Source organism: Prinia subflava, unplaced genomic scaffold, assembly GCF_021018805.1.
Source record: "Prinia subflava isolate CZ2003 ecotype Zambia unplaced genomic scaffold, Cam_Psub_1.2 scaffold_72_NEW, whole genome shotgun sequence".
In the NCBI taxonomy this organism is placed as follows: Eukaryota; Metazoa; Chordata; class Aves; order Passeriformes; family Cisticolidae; genus Prinia; species Prinia subflava.
Genome location: NW_026961079.1, coordinates 56,890 through 70,934, shown reverse-complemented (window position 1 = coordinate 70,934; position 14,045 = coordinate 56,890). Strand labels below are relative to the sequence as shown.

General features: G+C 58.3%; 1 protein-coding gene across 1 annotated transcript in view; it reads left to right on the top strand.

Annotated features, from left to right (window-relative positions):
- Positions 1-13,857, top strand: part of CACNA1A (calcium voltage-gated channel subunit alpha1 A) — a 39,135-nt gene extending 25,278 nt beyond the window's left edge. The window contains exons 37-48 of the mRNA XM_063389190.1: positions 5,337-5,433; positions 6,707-6,812; positions 7,517-7,624; positions 7,699-7,799; positions 8,433-8,524; positions 8,632-8,770; positions 8,903-9,013; positions 9,543-9,578; positions 10,877-11,075; positions 11,333-11,598; positions 13,401-13,578; positions 13,610-13,857. Coding sequence (XP_063245260.1) covers positions 5,337-5,433; positions 6,707-6,812; positions 7,517-7,624; positions 7,699-7,799; positions 8,433-8,524; positions 8,632-8,770; positions 8,903-9,013; positions 9,543-9,578; positions 10,877-11,075; positions 11,333-11,598; positions 13,401-13,578; positions 13,610-13,857 — 1,681 coding nt within the window. The remainder of the gene's footprint in view (positions 1-5,336; positions 5,434-6,706; positions 6,813-7,516; positions 7,625-7,698; positions 7,800-8,432; positions 8,525-8,631; positions 8,771-8,902; positions 9,014-9,542; positions 9,579-10,876; positions 11,076-11,332; positions 11,599-13,400; positions 13,579-13,609) is intronic.
- The last annotated feature ends 188 nt before the right edge of the window (positions 13,858-14,045 follow it).

Here is a 14,045-nt window from a genome sequence, read left to right as displayed (position 1 = left end):
GCTTCCCAAACCTCCCCATCCCCCACTAAGGCGCCTCTCCCGCGCCGGGGGCGGCGCTGCCGGCCCGGGGGGGTCCCGGGGGTTCCCGGGGGTGTCCCGGGGGTGTCCCGGGGGTTTCCGGGGGTCCCGGGTGTGTCCCGGGGGTCCCTGCCGGGCCCGGGGGTGTTCTCGGGGGGTCCCGGGGGGTCCCGGGTGTGTCCCGGGGGTGTTCCCGGGGTGTCCCGGGGGTCCCTGCCGGGCCCGGGGGGGTCCCGGGGGTCCCGGGGGTGTCCCGGGGGTCCCGGCCCGGCCCTGCCCGGGGTTGTTCCCGGGGGTCCCTGCCGGGCCCGGGGGGATCCCGGGGGGTCCCGGGTGTGTCCCGGGGGGATCCCGGGGGGTCCCGGGGGTCCCTGCCGGGCCCGGGGTGTTCCCGGGGGGGTCCCGGGGGTGTCCCTTGGTGTCCCGGGGGTCCCGGGTGTGTCCCGGGGGTCCCTGCCGGGCCCGGGGGGATCCCGGGGGGTCCCGGGGGTCCCGCCCCCCGCTAACCTGTGTCTCTTGCAGCGGGCGCATCCACTATCGCGACATGTACAGTTTGTTGCGCGTGATCTCCCCGCCCCTGGGGCTGGGCAAGAAATGCCCGCATAGGGTGGCCTGCAAGGTTCGCCCCCCGCGCCCCCCGGGGCTGGAATGCGCTTCCCTGGAGAATTAATTCCGTATATACATATACAGCCCGTATATTTATATACCCCCCCGCCCGGCCCGCCGGACCCCGGCATGGAGCCCCCCCCGCCCCTCCCCCGCTGCCCGCGGCCCCCCCGGCATGGGGCACCCCCCGCTCCCCTCCCCCACCCCTCCCCACCCCCTCCCCCCCCCGGGGAAATTCCGCCCGGCCTCGGTTCGGGCTCTGCGGTTCTGTCCCGGCATCGCTCGGTTCATTCCGAACCGCTCCTGTCGCTGCTTTAATTAACCGCTGCTGCTTAATTAGTTATCCTCATCTGTTCGGTTTTCTCGTTATTTAATTATTTTCGTTATTTAATTATTTTATTTATTTATTTATTTTCGTTATTTAATTATTTTCGTTATATATTTATTTTCGTTATTTAATTATTTTCGTTATTTAATTATTTTAGTAATTTAATGGTTTTTATTTATTTATTTATTTATTTATTTCGTTATATATTTATTTTCGTTATTTAATTATTTTCGTAATTTAATTATTTTTATTTATTTATTTTCGTTATATATTTAATTTCGTTATTTGATTTATTTATTTATTTTCGTTATTTATTTATTTTCGTTATTTAATTATTTTCGTAATCTAATTATTTTATTTATTTAGTTAGTTAGTTAGTTATATATTTATTTTCATTATTTAATTATTTTCGTAATTTGTTTGTTTTATTTATTTATTTTCGTTATTTAATTATTTTCGTAATTTAATTGTTTGTTTTATTTATTTATTTTCGTTACGTATTTATTTTCGTTAATTATTTTCATTATTACATTATTTTCGTTATTTATTTATTGTTGTAATTCAATCATTTATTTATTTATTTATTTATTTATTTTCGTTATTTAATTATTTTATTTCTTTAATTATTTTATTTCTTTAATTATTTTCGTTATTTAATTATTTTCGTTATTTAATTATTTTAATTATTAAATTATTGTCGTTATTTAATTTATTTATCAAAATAATTCGTTGTTCAATTCTTTTCGTTATTTATTTAATTTAATTATTAAAATACTTTTGTTATTAAATTCTTTTAATTATTAAATTATTTTTCTTATTTTTTTCCTATTTTCTTATTTAATTGTTTAATTATTAAATTAAAATCTTTATTAATTCATTTTCTTTCTTTAATTATTTTCGGGTTTTTAATTATTTTTCAGTTATTTATCATTAGTTTTATGGCGTTTTTGATTATTTAATTATTTTTGTGACCCCGGTTTTTTTTTCATTCTCTTTATTCTTTTTATTCTCCTTTCTTCTTTTTCTCTGTATTCTTTTTTTTTCCTTCTCGCCTTTATCATTTTCATTGCATAATTATTGTTAATCATTTAATTATTGTCTTTTTTCTCGTAATCCTTATAACTTTTTGTTCTCGTTGGTTTTAATTAATTTTTATTATTTTTCATTGTTTCAAATGTAGAAGTGTCATATTATTTTTGTTACATTCGTTTTATTATATTATTTTCCTATTTTATTGCTTTCCATGATTCAATCTATTTTTCTTATTTTACTAATTATTAAAATTTTTATTACTTTTTATATTTTCGGATTTATCACTGCATTTTATTCTGATGTTTTTATATCTTTATATTTTAGATTTTCATTTGCTATTTTATCTTTCCTTATTGCTTTTCTTATTCCTTCTTTTGGTGCTTTTTTTTTTTTTTGCTTTCTAACAATAAAAATAATAAAAAGAAAACATAACACAGAAATAAAAACAAAATGATAAAAAGTAAAAATAATAGCAATAAAAATAATTTTTATTTTTATTGTCATTATTATCGTTACTTTTTATTATTTTCATTTTTTATTCTTGTTATTTTTTACCTTTTATTATTTTTATTTACCTGATTCTTTATTATCGCTACTATTTGTTTTTAATTACTTTTCATTTTCTCATTTTGATTTTTTTCCTTTTCAGTTTTTCCCGGTTTTGATTTCCTCTCCTTTCCTTCCTTTTGCCATTTTTTCTTTCCTGCCTTCACCTTTTGTTATTTTTATGATTTTTTCCCATTTTCATTTCCATTCTCCCCCGATTTTTTCCTTTTCCTCCCTTTCATTTTCCCCGTTCTCGCTTCCCATTTTTTTTACTCTTCCCAATTCCCACCCCTTTCCCATTTTTACCTTTTATCATTGTTTTAATTATCATTTATTATCATTTCCTTTTCTTTTTTTTTTCTTTTTTTTTTTTGGCGCTTTTTTTTCCCTCTCCCCCCATTTTCCATTTCCTTTTTTTTTCCCTTTTTTTCCTTTTTTTCTCCTTTTTTTTTTCCGCTTCCCCATTTTTCATCTTTTTTTTTCTTTCTTTTCCTCCCCCATTTTCCATCTCTTTAATTTTTTTAAATTTTTTTCCCTCTTCCCCATTTCCATCTTTTTTTTTCTTTTTTTTTCTTTTTTCCTCTCCCCCATTTTCCATCTCTTTTATCTTTTTTTACTTTTTTTTCCCTCTCCCCCATTTTCTATCTCCTTTTTTTTACCTTTTTTTCTTTTTTTTTCCTTTTCTCCATTTCCATCTCCTTTTTTTTTCTTTTTTCTCCTTTTTTTTCTTTCTTTTTTTTTTCCTCTCCCCCATTTTCCATCTCCTTTTTTTCCTTTTTTTTTCCTTTTTATTTCTTTTTTTTTCCTCTTCTCCATTTCCATCTCCTTTTTTTTCCTTTTTTTTTCCTTTTTTTTTCTTTCTTTTTTTTTTCCTCTCCCCCATTTTCCATCTCCTTTTTTTCCTTTTTTTTTTCCTTTTTATTTCCTTTTTTTTCCTCTTCTCCATTTCCATCTCCTTTTTTTTTTTTCCTTTTTTTTCTTTCTTTTTTTTTTCCTCTCCCCCATTTTCCATCTCCTTTTTTTCCTTTTTTTTTCCTTTTTATTTCCTTTTTTTTCCTCTTCTCCATTTCCATCTCCTTTTTTTTTTTCCTTTTTTTTCTTTCTTTTTTTTTTCCTCTCCCCCATTTTCCATCTCCTTTTTTTCCTTTTTTTTCCTTTTTATTTCTTTTTTTTTCCTCTTCTCCATTTCCATCACCTTTTTTTTTCCTTTTTTTTTTTCCTTTTTTTCCTTCTTTTTTTTTCCCTCTCCCCCATTTTCCATCTCCTTTTTTTCCTTTTTTTTTCCTTTTTTTTTTCCTTTTTTTTCCTTTTTTTTCTTTCTTTTTTTTTTCCTCTCCCCCATTTCCATCTCCTTTTTTTCCTTTTTTTTCCTTTTTTTTCCTTTTTATTTCTTTTTTTTTCCTCTTCTCCATTTCCTTCTCCTTTTTTTTTTCCTTTTTTTTTCCTTTTTTTTCTTTCTTTTTTTTTCCTCTCCCCCATTTTCCATCTCCTTTTTTTTTCCTTTTTATTTCTTTTTTCTTCCTCTTCTCCATTTCCATCTCCTTTTTTTTCCTTTTTTTCCTTTTTATTTCTTTTTTTTTTTCCCTCTCCCCCATTTTCCATCTCCTTTTTTTCCTTTTTTTTTCCTTTTTTTTTCCTTTTTTTTTCCTTTTTATTTCTTTTTTTTTCCTTTTCTCCATTTCCATCTCCTTTTTTTCCTTGTTTTCCTTTTTATTTCTTTTTTTCCTCTTCTCCATTTCCATCTCCTTTTTTTTCCTTTTTATTTCTTTTTTTTTCCTTTTCTCCATTTCCATCTCCTTTTTTTTCCTTTTTTTTTCCCTTTTTTTTTCTTTTTTTTTCCTCTTCTCCATTTCCATCTCCTTTTTTTTTTCCTTTTTTTCTTTCTTTTTTTTTTCCTCTTCTCCATTTCCATCTCCTTTTTTTCCCTTTTTTTTCCCTTTTTTTTCTTTCTTTTTTTTTCCTCTCCCCCATTTTCCATCTCCTTTTTTTCCTTTTTTTTTCCTCTTCTCCATTTCCATCTCCTTTTTTTTTTCCTTTTTTTTCCTTTCTTTTTTTTTTCCCCTCTCCCCCATTTCCATCTTTTTTTTTCTTTTTTTTTTCTTTTTTCCTCTCCCCCATTTTCCATCTCTTTTATCTTTTTTTTCTTTTTTTTTCCTCTTCTCCATTTCCATCTCCTTTTTTTTTTCCTTTTTTTTTCCTTTTTTTTCTTTTTTTTTCCTCTTCTCCATTTCCATCTCCTTTCTTTTTTTCCTTTTTATTTCTTTTTTTTTCCTCTCCCCCATTTCCATCTCCTTTTTTTTCCTTTTTTTTTCTTTTTTCCTCTCCCCCATTTTCCATCTCCTTTTTTTCCTTTTTTTTTCCTTTTTATTTCTTTTTTCTTCCTCTTCTCCATTTCCACCTCCTTTTTTTTTTTCCTTTTTTTTTCCTTTCTTTTTTTTCCCTCTCCCCCATTTCCACCTCATTTTATTTTATTTTATTTTATTTTATTTTATTTTATTTTATTTTATTTTATTTTATTTTATTTTATTTTATTTTATTTTATTTTATTTTTTCCCTCTCCCCCATTTCCATCTCATTTTATTTTATTTTATTTTATTTTATTTTATTTTATTTTATTTTATTTTATTTTATTTTATTTTATTTTATTTTATTTTTTTTCCTCTCCCCCATTTCCACTTCACTTCATCTCATTTCATTTTATTTTATTTTTTTTCCCCTCTCCTCCCGGAATTTCTCCTCGGTCGGTGTCGCCCCCCCGGCCCGCTGTAACCCCCCCGGTGTGTCCCCCCCCCTCTCTCGCCCCCAGGGGCCGCCTGACCCTCGCCGACATGTACGACATGCTGCGGCACATGTCGCCGCCGCTGGGGCTGGGGGCCAGCTGCCCCCCCCGCGTGGCCTATAAGGTAGAATAACCCCCCCGGGGGCGCCCCCGCCCCGGCCCCCCCCGGCCGCACTTTTGGGGTGTTTTTCGTTTTTTTTGGTTTTTTTTTTGGTTTTTTTTTTTTGGTGTTTTTTTCCCTCCTGCGGCCGCCGGGCCCTGCTGAGCCCCCCCCGGACGGGCTGGGTAAGACGCGCCCCCCGTTCCCCCCCAAACCCCGCCACGACCCCCCCGCGCCCACCCCGAAGGGGTTTTGGGGTCCCCCTGGGGCTCAGCGGGACCCCTCAAAGACCCCCCCGAGATTTCCTTTGGGGTCTCCTCGAAGGGAGCGACGAGACCCCCCCCGCCCCCCCCCTTTTGGGGTCCCCATGGGACTCAGCACCCCCCACCCCAAGAGCCCCCCCAAAGGGCTCCCCCAGCCCCCCCAGCCCCTCTTTGGGGTCCCCTGTGGGGCTCAGCGCCCCCCCCTCCCCATTTCAGCCCCCCCGATCTCCTTTTGGGGTCTCCCCAAAGGCCTCACCCAGCCCCCCCCTGCCCCTATTTGGGGCCCCCCCTTGAGGCCCTGCCCCCATTTCGGGGGTCCCCTGCAGGCCGCCCATTTTTAGGGACCCCCCCTCTCCCAGCCCCCCCCCTCCACCCCGCAGTGAGCCCCCCCCGGCCCCCCCGGCTGCTGCACGGCCCCCGCCCCCCCCGAACCGCGGGGGCTCCGGAGCTGCATCGTGGGGTGGGGGGGGGGTCCTGCATCGTGGGGGGGTCGGGCATGGGGGGTCCGTGCCTCAGTTTCCCCCCTGGCATCGCTCGCTCCCACCCCCTGCTCTGCACCCCCCCCCCCCGCGGGGCTGCATGGGGGGGTCGGGGGGGGCCGCTCTCTTTTTGGGGGGCCCCTGGAGCTGGGAGGGGGCTGGGGGCTGAGGCCTGGCAAACTCATCGCTCCCCCCCCCCCCCCCCGCACGTGTCCCCCCCCCACCCTGAGGATGCCGGTTTGCACCCCAAAAAAACCTCTGGAATGGGACTGGGAATGAGCCCCCCCTCCTGCTGCATGAGCCGCATGCGCCGCCCCCTCCCCAAAGTTTTGGGGGTCCCGCTTGGCCGCGCCCCCCCCCCCCAGTGGGAATTCCGTGGGGAGAAGGCGGGAGAGGCCGGGGGAGGGTGGGGGGCTGGGGGTGGAGGGGTCGTGCCTCAGTTTCCCCCGCCCGCTGGGCGCGGGGGGCTCCCGCCTTCTCTTCAGCCCCGCCCCCCCGGCACGGGGGGTTCGGGGGTGCCGCTGACCCCCCCCCAATTTGGGGACCCCCCCGCAGCGGCTGCTCCGCATGGACCTGCCGGTGGCCGATGACAACACGGTGCACTTCAACTCCACCCTGATGGCGCTGATCCGCACCGCGCTGGACATCAAGATCGCCAAAGGCACGGGGGACACGGGGGACACGGGGGACACGGGGGACACCCGGGGACACGGGGGGACACGGGGGGACAAAGGGGACACGGGGGACACGGGGGGACACGGGGGGACAAAGGGGGGACAGCCAGGGGACACGGGGGGACACCAGGGGACACGGGGGACACGGGGGGACACGGGGGACAACCAGGGACACGGGGGGACACGGGGAGACAAAGGGGACACGGGGGGACACCCGGGGACACGGGGGACAACCAGGGACACGGGGGGACAAAGGGGACACGGGGGGACACCCGGGGACACGGGGGACAACCAGGGACACGGGGGGACACGGGGGACACGGGGGGACAAAGGGGACACGGGGGGACACCAGGGGACACAGGGGGACACAGGGGGACAAAGGGGGGACACCCGGGGACACAGGGGGACACCCGGGGACACAGGGGGACACCCAGAGACACGAGGGGACACCCAGGGACACGGGGGACAACCAGGGACATGGGGACACCCGGGAATACGGGGGACACCCGGGGACACGGGGGAATACCCAGGGACACCTGGGGACACCCGAGGACATGGGGGACACCTGGGGACACAGGGGGACCGGAGACACGGGCGGCATAAGGCGACAAGGGGACACAGGGGCTCGGGGTGTCCCCACGGGTCCCCGAGGACGCCCGGAGCCACCCGTGCCACCCGCGCGTCCCCGCAGGCGGGGCCGACAAGCAGCAGATGGACGCGGAGCTGCGCAAGGAGATGATCGCCATCTGGCCCAACCTGTCCCCCAAAAACCTGGACCTGCTGGTCACCCCGCACAAGTGTAAGGGGCCGCCCCGCGCTGTCCCCGCGCTGTCCCCGCTGTCCCCGCGGTCCCCCTGACCCGTGTCCCCGCAGCCACCGACCTGACGGTGGGGAAGATCTACGCGGCCATGATGATCATGGAGTATTACCGGCAGAGCAAGGCCAAGAAGCTGCAGGCCATGCGCGAGGAGCAGGTGCGACACCGGCGCTGTCCCCAGGGTCCCCTCCCCGCCACCCCGCAGTGTCCCCGCTGCCACCCCACAGCCCGCCAGAGCCCCTCCTCTGCCACCTCCGGTGTCCCCCTCCCAATCCTGTCCCCTCCTCATATCCGCATCCCCTCCCTGACAATCCCGGCAACGTCCCCTCCTGATGTCCCCGTGTCCCGCTGTCCCGCTGTCTCGCTGTCCCCGTGTCCCCCTGTCCCGCTGTCTCGCTGTCCCCGTGTCCCCCTGTCCCGCTGCCCCAGTGTCTGGGTGTCCCGCTGTCCCAGTGTCCCCGCTGTCCCCGTGTCCCGCTGTCCCGCTGTCCCCGTGTCCCCCTGTCCCGCTGTCTCGCTGTCCCCGTGTCCCGGTGTCCCGCTGTCCCCGTGTCCTGCTGTCCCGCTGTCCCCGTGTCCCGCTGTCTCGCTGTCCCCGTGTCCCGGTGTCCCGCTGTCTCGCTGTCCCCGTGTCCCCCTGTCCCGCTGTCCCCGTGTCCCGGTGTCCCGCTGTCTCGCTGTCCCCGTGTCCCCCTGTCCCGCTGTCCCGCTGTCCCGCTGTCCCCGTGTCCCGCTGTCCCCGTGTCCCCGTGTCCCGGTGTCCCCTGCCCAGCCGCCCGTGTCCCCGCAGAACCGGACGCCGCTGATGTTCCAGCGCATGGAGCCGCCGTCCCCCACCCAGGAGGGGCCCCCGGGGCCGGACGCGGCGCCCGCGGCGGAGCCGTAAGTGCCACCCCGGTGTCCCCGGTGTCCCCGGTGTCCTCGGTGTCGCCAGTGTCCCCGGTGTCCCCGGCGCCGCCCGCCGGGCTCTGAGCGCCGCTGTCCGCCAGGGCCGCGCGGGACGGGGACATGAAGGAGAGCCAGTCCTGGGTCACCCAGCGCGCGCAGGAGATGTTCCAGAGGACCGGCACCTGGAGCCCCGAGCGGGGACACCCCGACGAGGTCCCCAACAGCCGCCCCAACTCCCAGGTGAGCGGCGGTGCCACCCACGCGTGTCCGGTCCCTGTGTCCCCCCCTGTCCCCTCCCCGCGTCCCCCCCGCTGTGCCCGGGGGTCGTCCCGGCGCTGCCCCCGCCGTGCCTCAGTTTCCCCGGTGCCGCAGCTGGTGGAGATGCGGGAGATGCCCAAGGAAGGCCACTCGGACAGTGACTACCTGCCCATGGAGGGGCACGGCCGCGCCGCCTCCATGCCCCGCCTGCCCGCCGACACCCAGGTGAGGGGACAGCCCCGGGTGCCACCCCGAGGACACCAGGGACCGTCCCCGGGCCCCACCGCCCCCTCCCCGCAGCTTTAACGGTGGGGAGGGGGCGGTTCTGGGGGGCCGGGACAGCTGCGGTGACACCTGGCAGCGTCCCCTGTCCCCCGCGATGGCTGCAGCGCTGGGCTGGGGGTCTCCAGGGGGGCATGAGCATGGCAGCAGGGGGCTTTGGGGGCGACACGTGGGGTGGCCCGGTGGCCACCGACCCCAGCGCAGTGAAATGGGGGGGCCGGGGGCTCCCCCCGCTCGCCACCGCCAGCTTTGAGGGCGTCCCCGCGCCTCAGCATGTCCGGGCTGGGGACAGGGACAGGGACGGGGACAGGGACGCTCTGGCTGCTCTGCTCATTGCTGCTGCTCCCCCGGCCGCTGCTTGGCTGCTCCCCCCGCCCTGCCCGCCCCCCGCGCCCCCCGGACCCCGGCCCGGGTTCACCGCGCTCTCTCTCTCCTCCGGCTCCGCGGGCACCGCCTGGGCCGGCTCTGGCAGCGGAGGAAGGTCCGACCCCGAGGCAATAACCTCAGTGTAGGTACCGCGGGGCCCCGAGCCCCCCCCGCCAGAGCCCCCCGCCCCTCGGACCCCCCCCGGCCCCCACAGCCTCCCTCGGACCCCCACAGCCACCCCCGGAGCCCCCCACCCCACAGACCTCCCTGGATCCCCCCACTCCTCTCTGCAGCTCCTCTTCCGGACACCCCCAGGACCCCCACAGCCCCCCCTCAAAACCCCCCACCCCACTGACCCCCACTGGCCGCAGTCCCTGTGTCCCTCTGTGTCCCTCTGTGTCCCCTCGGTGTCACCCCCTGCACCGACACCTGCACCCTCGTCAGTGAGGAGCAGTGCCCCTGCCCCCTGTCCCTGTCCCCTTGTCCCTGTCCCCCTGTCCCTGTCCCCCTGTCCCTGTCCCCCTTGTCCCTGTCCCCCTGTCCCTGTCCCCCTGTCCCTGTCCCCCTGTCCCTGTCCCCCTTGTCCCTGTCCCCCTGTCCCTGTCCCCCTGTCCCCACCCGCTGTCCCCCTGTGCCCCCCGATCCCCTCAGGGGTCCCCGGCAGCAGCAGCTCAATGCTTAGAGCAGCGGGGGGGGGGGATCTGGGGACAGCGCTGAGGGGACAGTCCTGGAGGGGACAGTCCTGAGGGGGGACAGCTCTGAGGGGACAGTGAGGGGACAGAGGCCGTGTCTGGAGGAGGGACGGGGAAGGGAGGACGGATGGATGGAGGGACGGATGGATGGATGGATGGATGGATGGATGGATGGATGGATGGATGGATGGATGGATGGATGGACGGACGGACGGACGGACGGATGGATGGATGGATGGATGGATGGAGGGATGGATGGATGGATGGACGGACGGACGGAGGGATGGATGGATGGAGGGATGGATGGATGGATGGACGGACGGACGGACGGATGGACGGACGGACGGATGGATGGATGGATGGAGGGACGGATGGATGGACGGATGGATGGATGGATGGATGGATGGAGGGACAGATGGATGGATGGATGGATGGATGGATGGACGGATGGATGGATGGATGGATGGATGGACGGACGGACGGATGGATGGATGGATAAAGGACGGACCGGGGGGATCTGGAGCAGCCGAAGCTCCGAAGGGCTCAGGGCACTCAGGTGACCCCGCCCTGGAGCTCACCGGCCCCACCCTCCTCAGGTAACCCCCCGGGCCCCCCCTCAGAGCCCCCTGCCCCCCACCCCAGACACCCTCCCTCTGGAGCCCCCCGCCCAGGCGCCCCCCGAGCCCCCCGGCTCGGTGTCCCTCCCCTGGCCCCCGGCCCGGTGACGCCCCCGGCCCGTGTCCCGCAGACCATCGCGGACTCGAGCCCCATGAAGCGCTCGGCGTCGCTGCTGGGCCACTCCCGCGCCCGCGGCGTCCGCCTGGACGATTTCTCTCTGGAGCGGGTCCCCCCCGCCGAGGACGGCCAGCGCCACCACCCCCGCCGCGGCCACCGCGGCCACCGCGCCTCCGAGCGCTCCCTCAGCCGCTACACGGACGGCGACACAGGTGCGACCCCCGCCGCCCCCGCCACCGGCGCGTCCCCTCCCCGGGGACATCTCCACCCCGTCCTGGGTGTCCCCAAGGCCACCCGTGCCCTGTCCCCTGCCCGGCTCTTCTCCGGCCGCCGATGTCCCCCAGGTCCGCTGGGTCACCCCAACTCCTCCCCGTGGGTCGCCCCCTCACCCCGGGGTCACCTCCTGTCCCGCCCCCCGCGCCCCCCGGGTCCCTCAGTGTCCCCCCCTGACCCCGCCGTGTCCCCCCAGGGCTGGGCACGGACCTGAGTGTCACCACGCAGTCGGGGGACGCCCCCGCCAAGGAGCGGGACCCCGAGCGGGGGCGGCCCAAGGACCGGCGGCACCGGCACCACCACCACCACCACCACCACCACCACCACGGCGGGGGCGCCGGGGGGGACCGCGACCGCTGCGTGCCCCCCCCCGAGCGCCACGACTACGGGCGGCCCCGCTCCCGGGACCGCCGCTGGTCCCGCTCCCCCAGCGAGGGCCGGGAACACGCGGCCCCCCGCCAGGTGGGTGCCCCCCTCCGCTCCCCCCCCCTCCGCCTCTAGGACCCCCCCCCGCCATGGGGGGGACAAGGGCTGCACCCCCGGGATCTTCAACCAAAGACCCCCCCCCGCCCGTCCCCGGGGCGCCCCCGCCCATGGGTGCTGCTCAGGCTGGGGGGGGGGGGGGGGCTGTGGGACCCCCCCCCCAACTCCGAGGGTCTGGGTCAGGGGGGAGTCCCGGCGCCCCCCGCCCCGCCCGTTCTGCCTGCCCCAGTTCGGTACTGGAGGCATCCCAGTTACACCAGCAGAGCCCCCTCAGCGCTCCACCTGGGGGGGGTCCGGCCCCCCCCGCCGTGGGGGGTCCAGTGCCCACCTTGGGGGTCCAGCCCTCACTTGGGGGTCCAGCCCTCACTTTGGGGGTCCAGCCCTCACTTGGGGGTCCAGTGCCCACTTTGGGGGTCCAGCCCTCACTTTGGGGGTCCAGCCCCCTCCCCCGTGTCCAGCCACGCCTCCTCGGGGGTCCAGCCCCCCTCAGGAGGGGCAGCACCCGTGGGGGGGCAATGGGGACCCCCCCCCACCCCGCAGGGATCTGGGGGGGGCGGCGGCGACGCTTGGACCCCTCCGGATGCGCCCCCTCCCCTCGCTGCTCTCGGCCCCTCCCGCGCCCCCCCCGCCCGCACAGAGCCCCCCTCGCTTGGCCCCCCCGGCCCCCCCGGCCCCCCCGGCTGCTTGGGGGGGCCCTGCCGTGATTCACCTCTCTGTTTCCCCATCGCTGTGCTTTGGCTGCGCTGTCACGGCGAGGGGTGGCCCAGGTAAGCGGCTCGGGGCCCCCCAACTTCTGCTCCGGCCCCCTCAGGCTCCGGCCACCCTGGAAAGTTTGGAATGAAGCTGCCCCCCCCCCCCCCCCAATCCCAGACCACCCCCCAAATCCGGCTGCGGCTCCAGGACGAGCGGCTTTGCCTCCCTGGGGGGTTTTGGGGTGCCCCCCCAGGTCTCCCCATTTATCTCCCGAGGGGATCTCACCCCTCCCCAAAAGGATTCCGGAACTCCCCCAGACCAAAATTGGGGTGCAGGGACCCTCCTGGGCGTGCAGGAGGCTGCGGGGACCCCCCCCCCGAGCCCTGTTCTGGGGTGCACCCCTGAATCAGGGGTCTCCAGCCCCCCCAGGTGGGTTTGGGGGTGCACAGGCCCCTCCCGCCCGCACAAGAGGCTCTGAGATGGGTCTGGGGTCCTCAGCACCCCCATTCCGAGAGCACGGACCTCCCCCAGAGCTCCGAATTGGGGGTGACAGTCCCCGGGCCCCCCCAGCCTGGCGCCGGGGGGGTCCCGTGCAGGGGGGTCCCCACCGGGGGCTCACGGACCCCCCAAACGCGGGTCCCCGCACGGAACAATCGGGGCTCACCCCCAGCCCCCCTCCCCTCCAAGCGGGAGGGGGATAACGCCCCCCAGGACCCCCAGATTTGGGGTACAGGGCTCCCCCCCGGGGCTGACTCTTCCAAACTTCTCCAGCCCCCGCTTCCCCTGTCCCCCTCCCCGCTGCCCCCCCCACCCCGAGCTTTGCCTTGCGAGTGCTTTGGGGGGACCCGGCGCCCCCGCGACCCCCCCGTGTGTCACCTCTGTCCCTCCTGTCCCCTCCCGTGCCTGCATGGCCGTGGCTGTGTCCCCCCCTCCCCCGTGGCTGCGACACCCCCGGGCTCCCCTTATCCCCCCCCCATGTCCGTGTCCCCTCCCCGGCTCCTCCCCGCCGTCCCGGTGTCCCCGCATCTCCCCCCCGGTGTCGCCGCCCGTGTCCCCCCCGCCGCCACCCCGTGTCGCTGTCGCTGCAGGGCAGCAGCTCGGTCAGCGGCAGCCCGGTGCTCTCCACGTCGGGGACCAGCACTCCCCGCCGCGCCCGCCGCCAGCTCCCGCCGACCCCCGCCACGCCGCGGCCCCACGTCTCGTACTCGCCCGCCGCCCGCCGCCCCCCGCCCGCCGCGCCGCCCCCCGCCCGCGGCCCCCCGCCGCCCGCCGCCGCCCGCCGACCCCCGCCCCGCCGCCCGCCCCGCCGCCCGCTGGCCCGAGCCCCCCCGCGGGCCCCCCCGCGACCCGGAGCCGCCGCCGCCGCCGCTCGACGGACGCGCCCCCCGCGCCCCCCGCGGCACCGGGACCCCCGGCGGGCCCGGCCCGTCCCCGCCCCGGCCCGGCCGGCGGCTGCCGAACGGGTACTACCCGGGCCACGGCGCCGGCAAGGGGCGGCCCGGCCTCCGCGACCCCTACAGCGAGACGGACGATGACTGCTGCTAGCGGCGCCTCCCACGACGTGTCGCGACAGGGCGCGCACGTAGCCGACATATCGCGACAGGGCGCGCACGCACAGCGGCGTGTCGCGGCCAGGGGGGTGGGCGTCGCCACCCGCCCCGTACCCCCCCCCGCCCGCCCCCGGGGCTATGGATGAGTTTTATCATCTGGAGGAGCCGCCGCCGCCGCGGGGG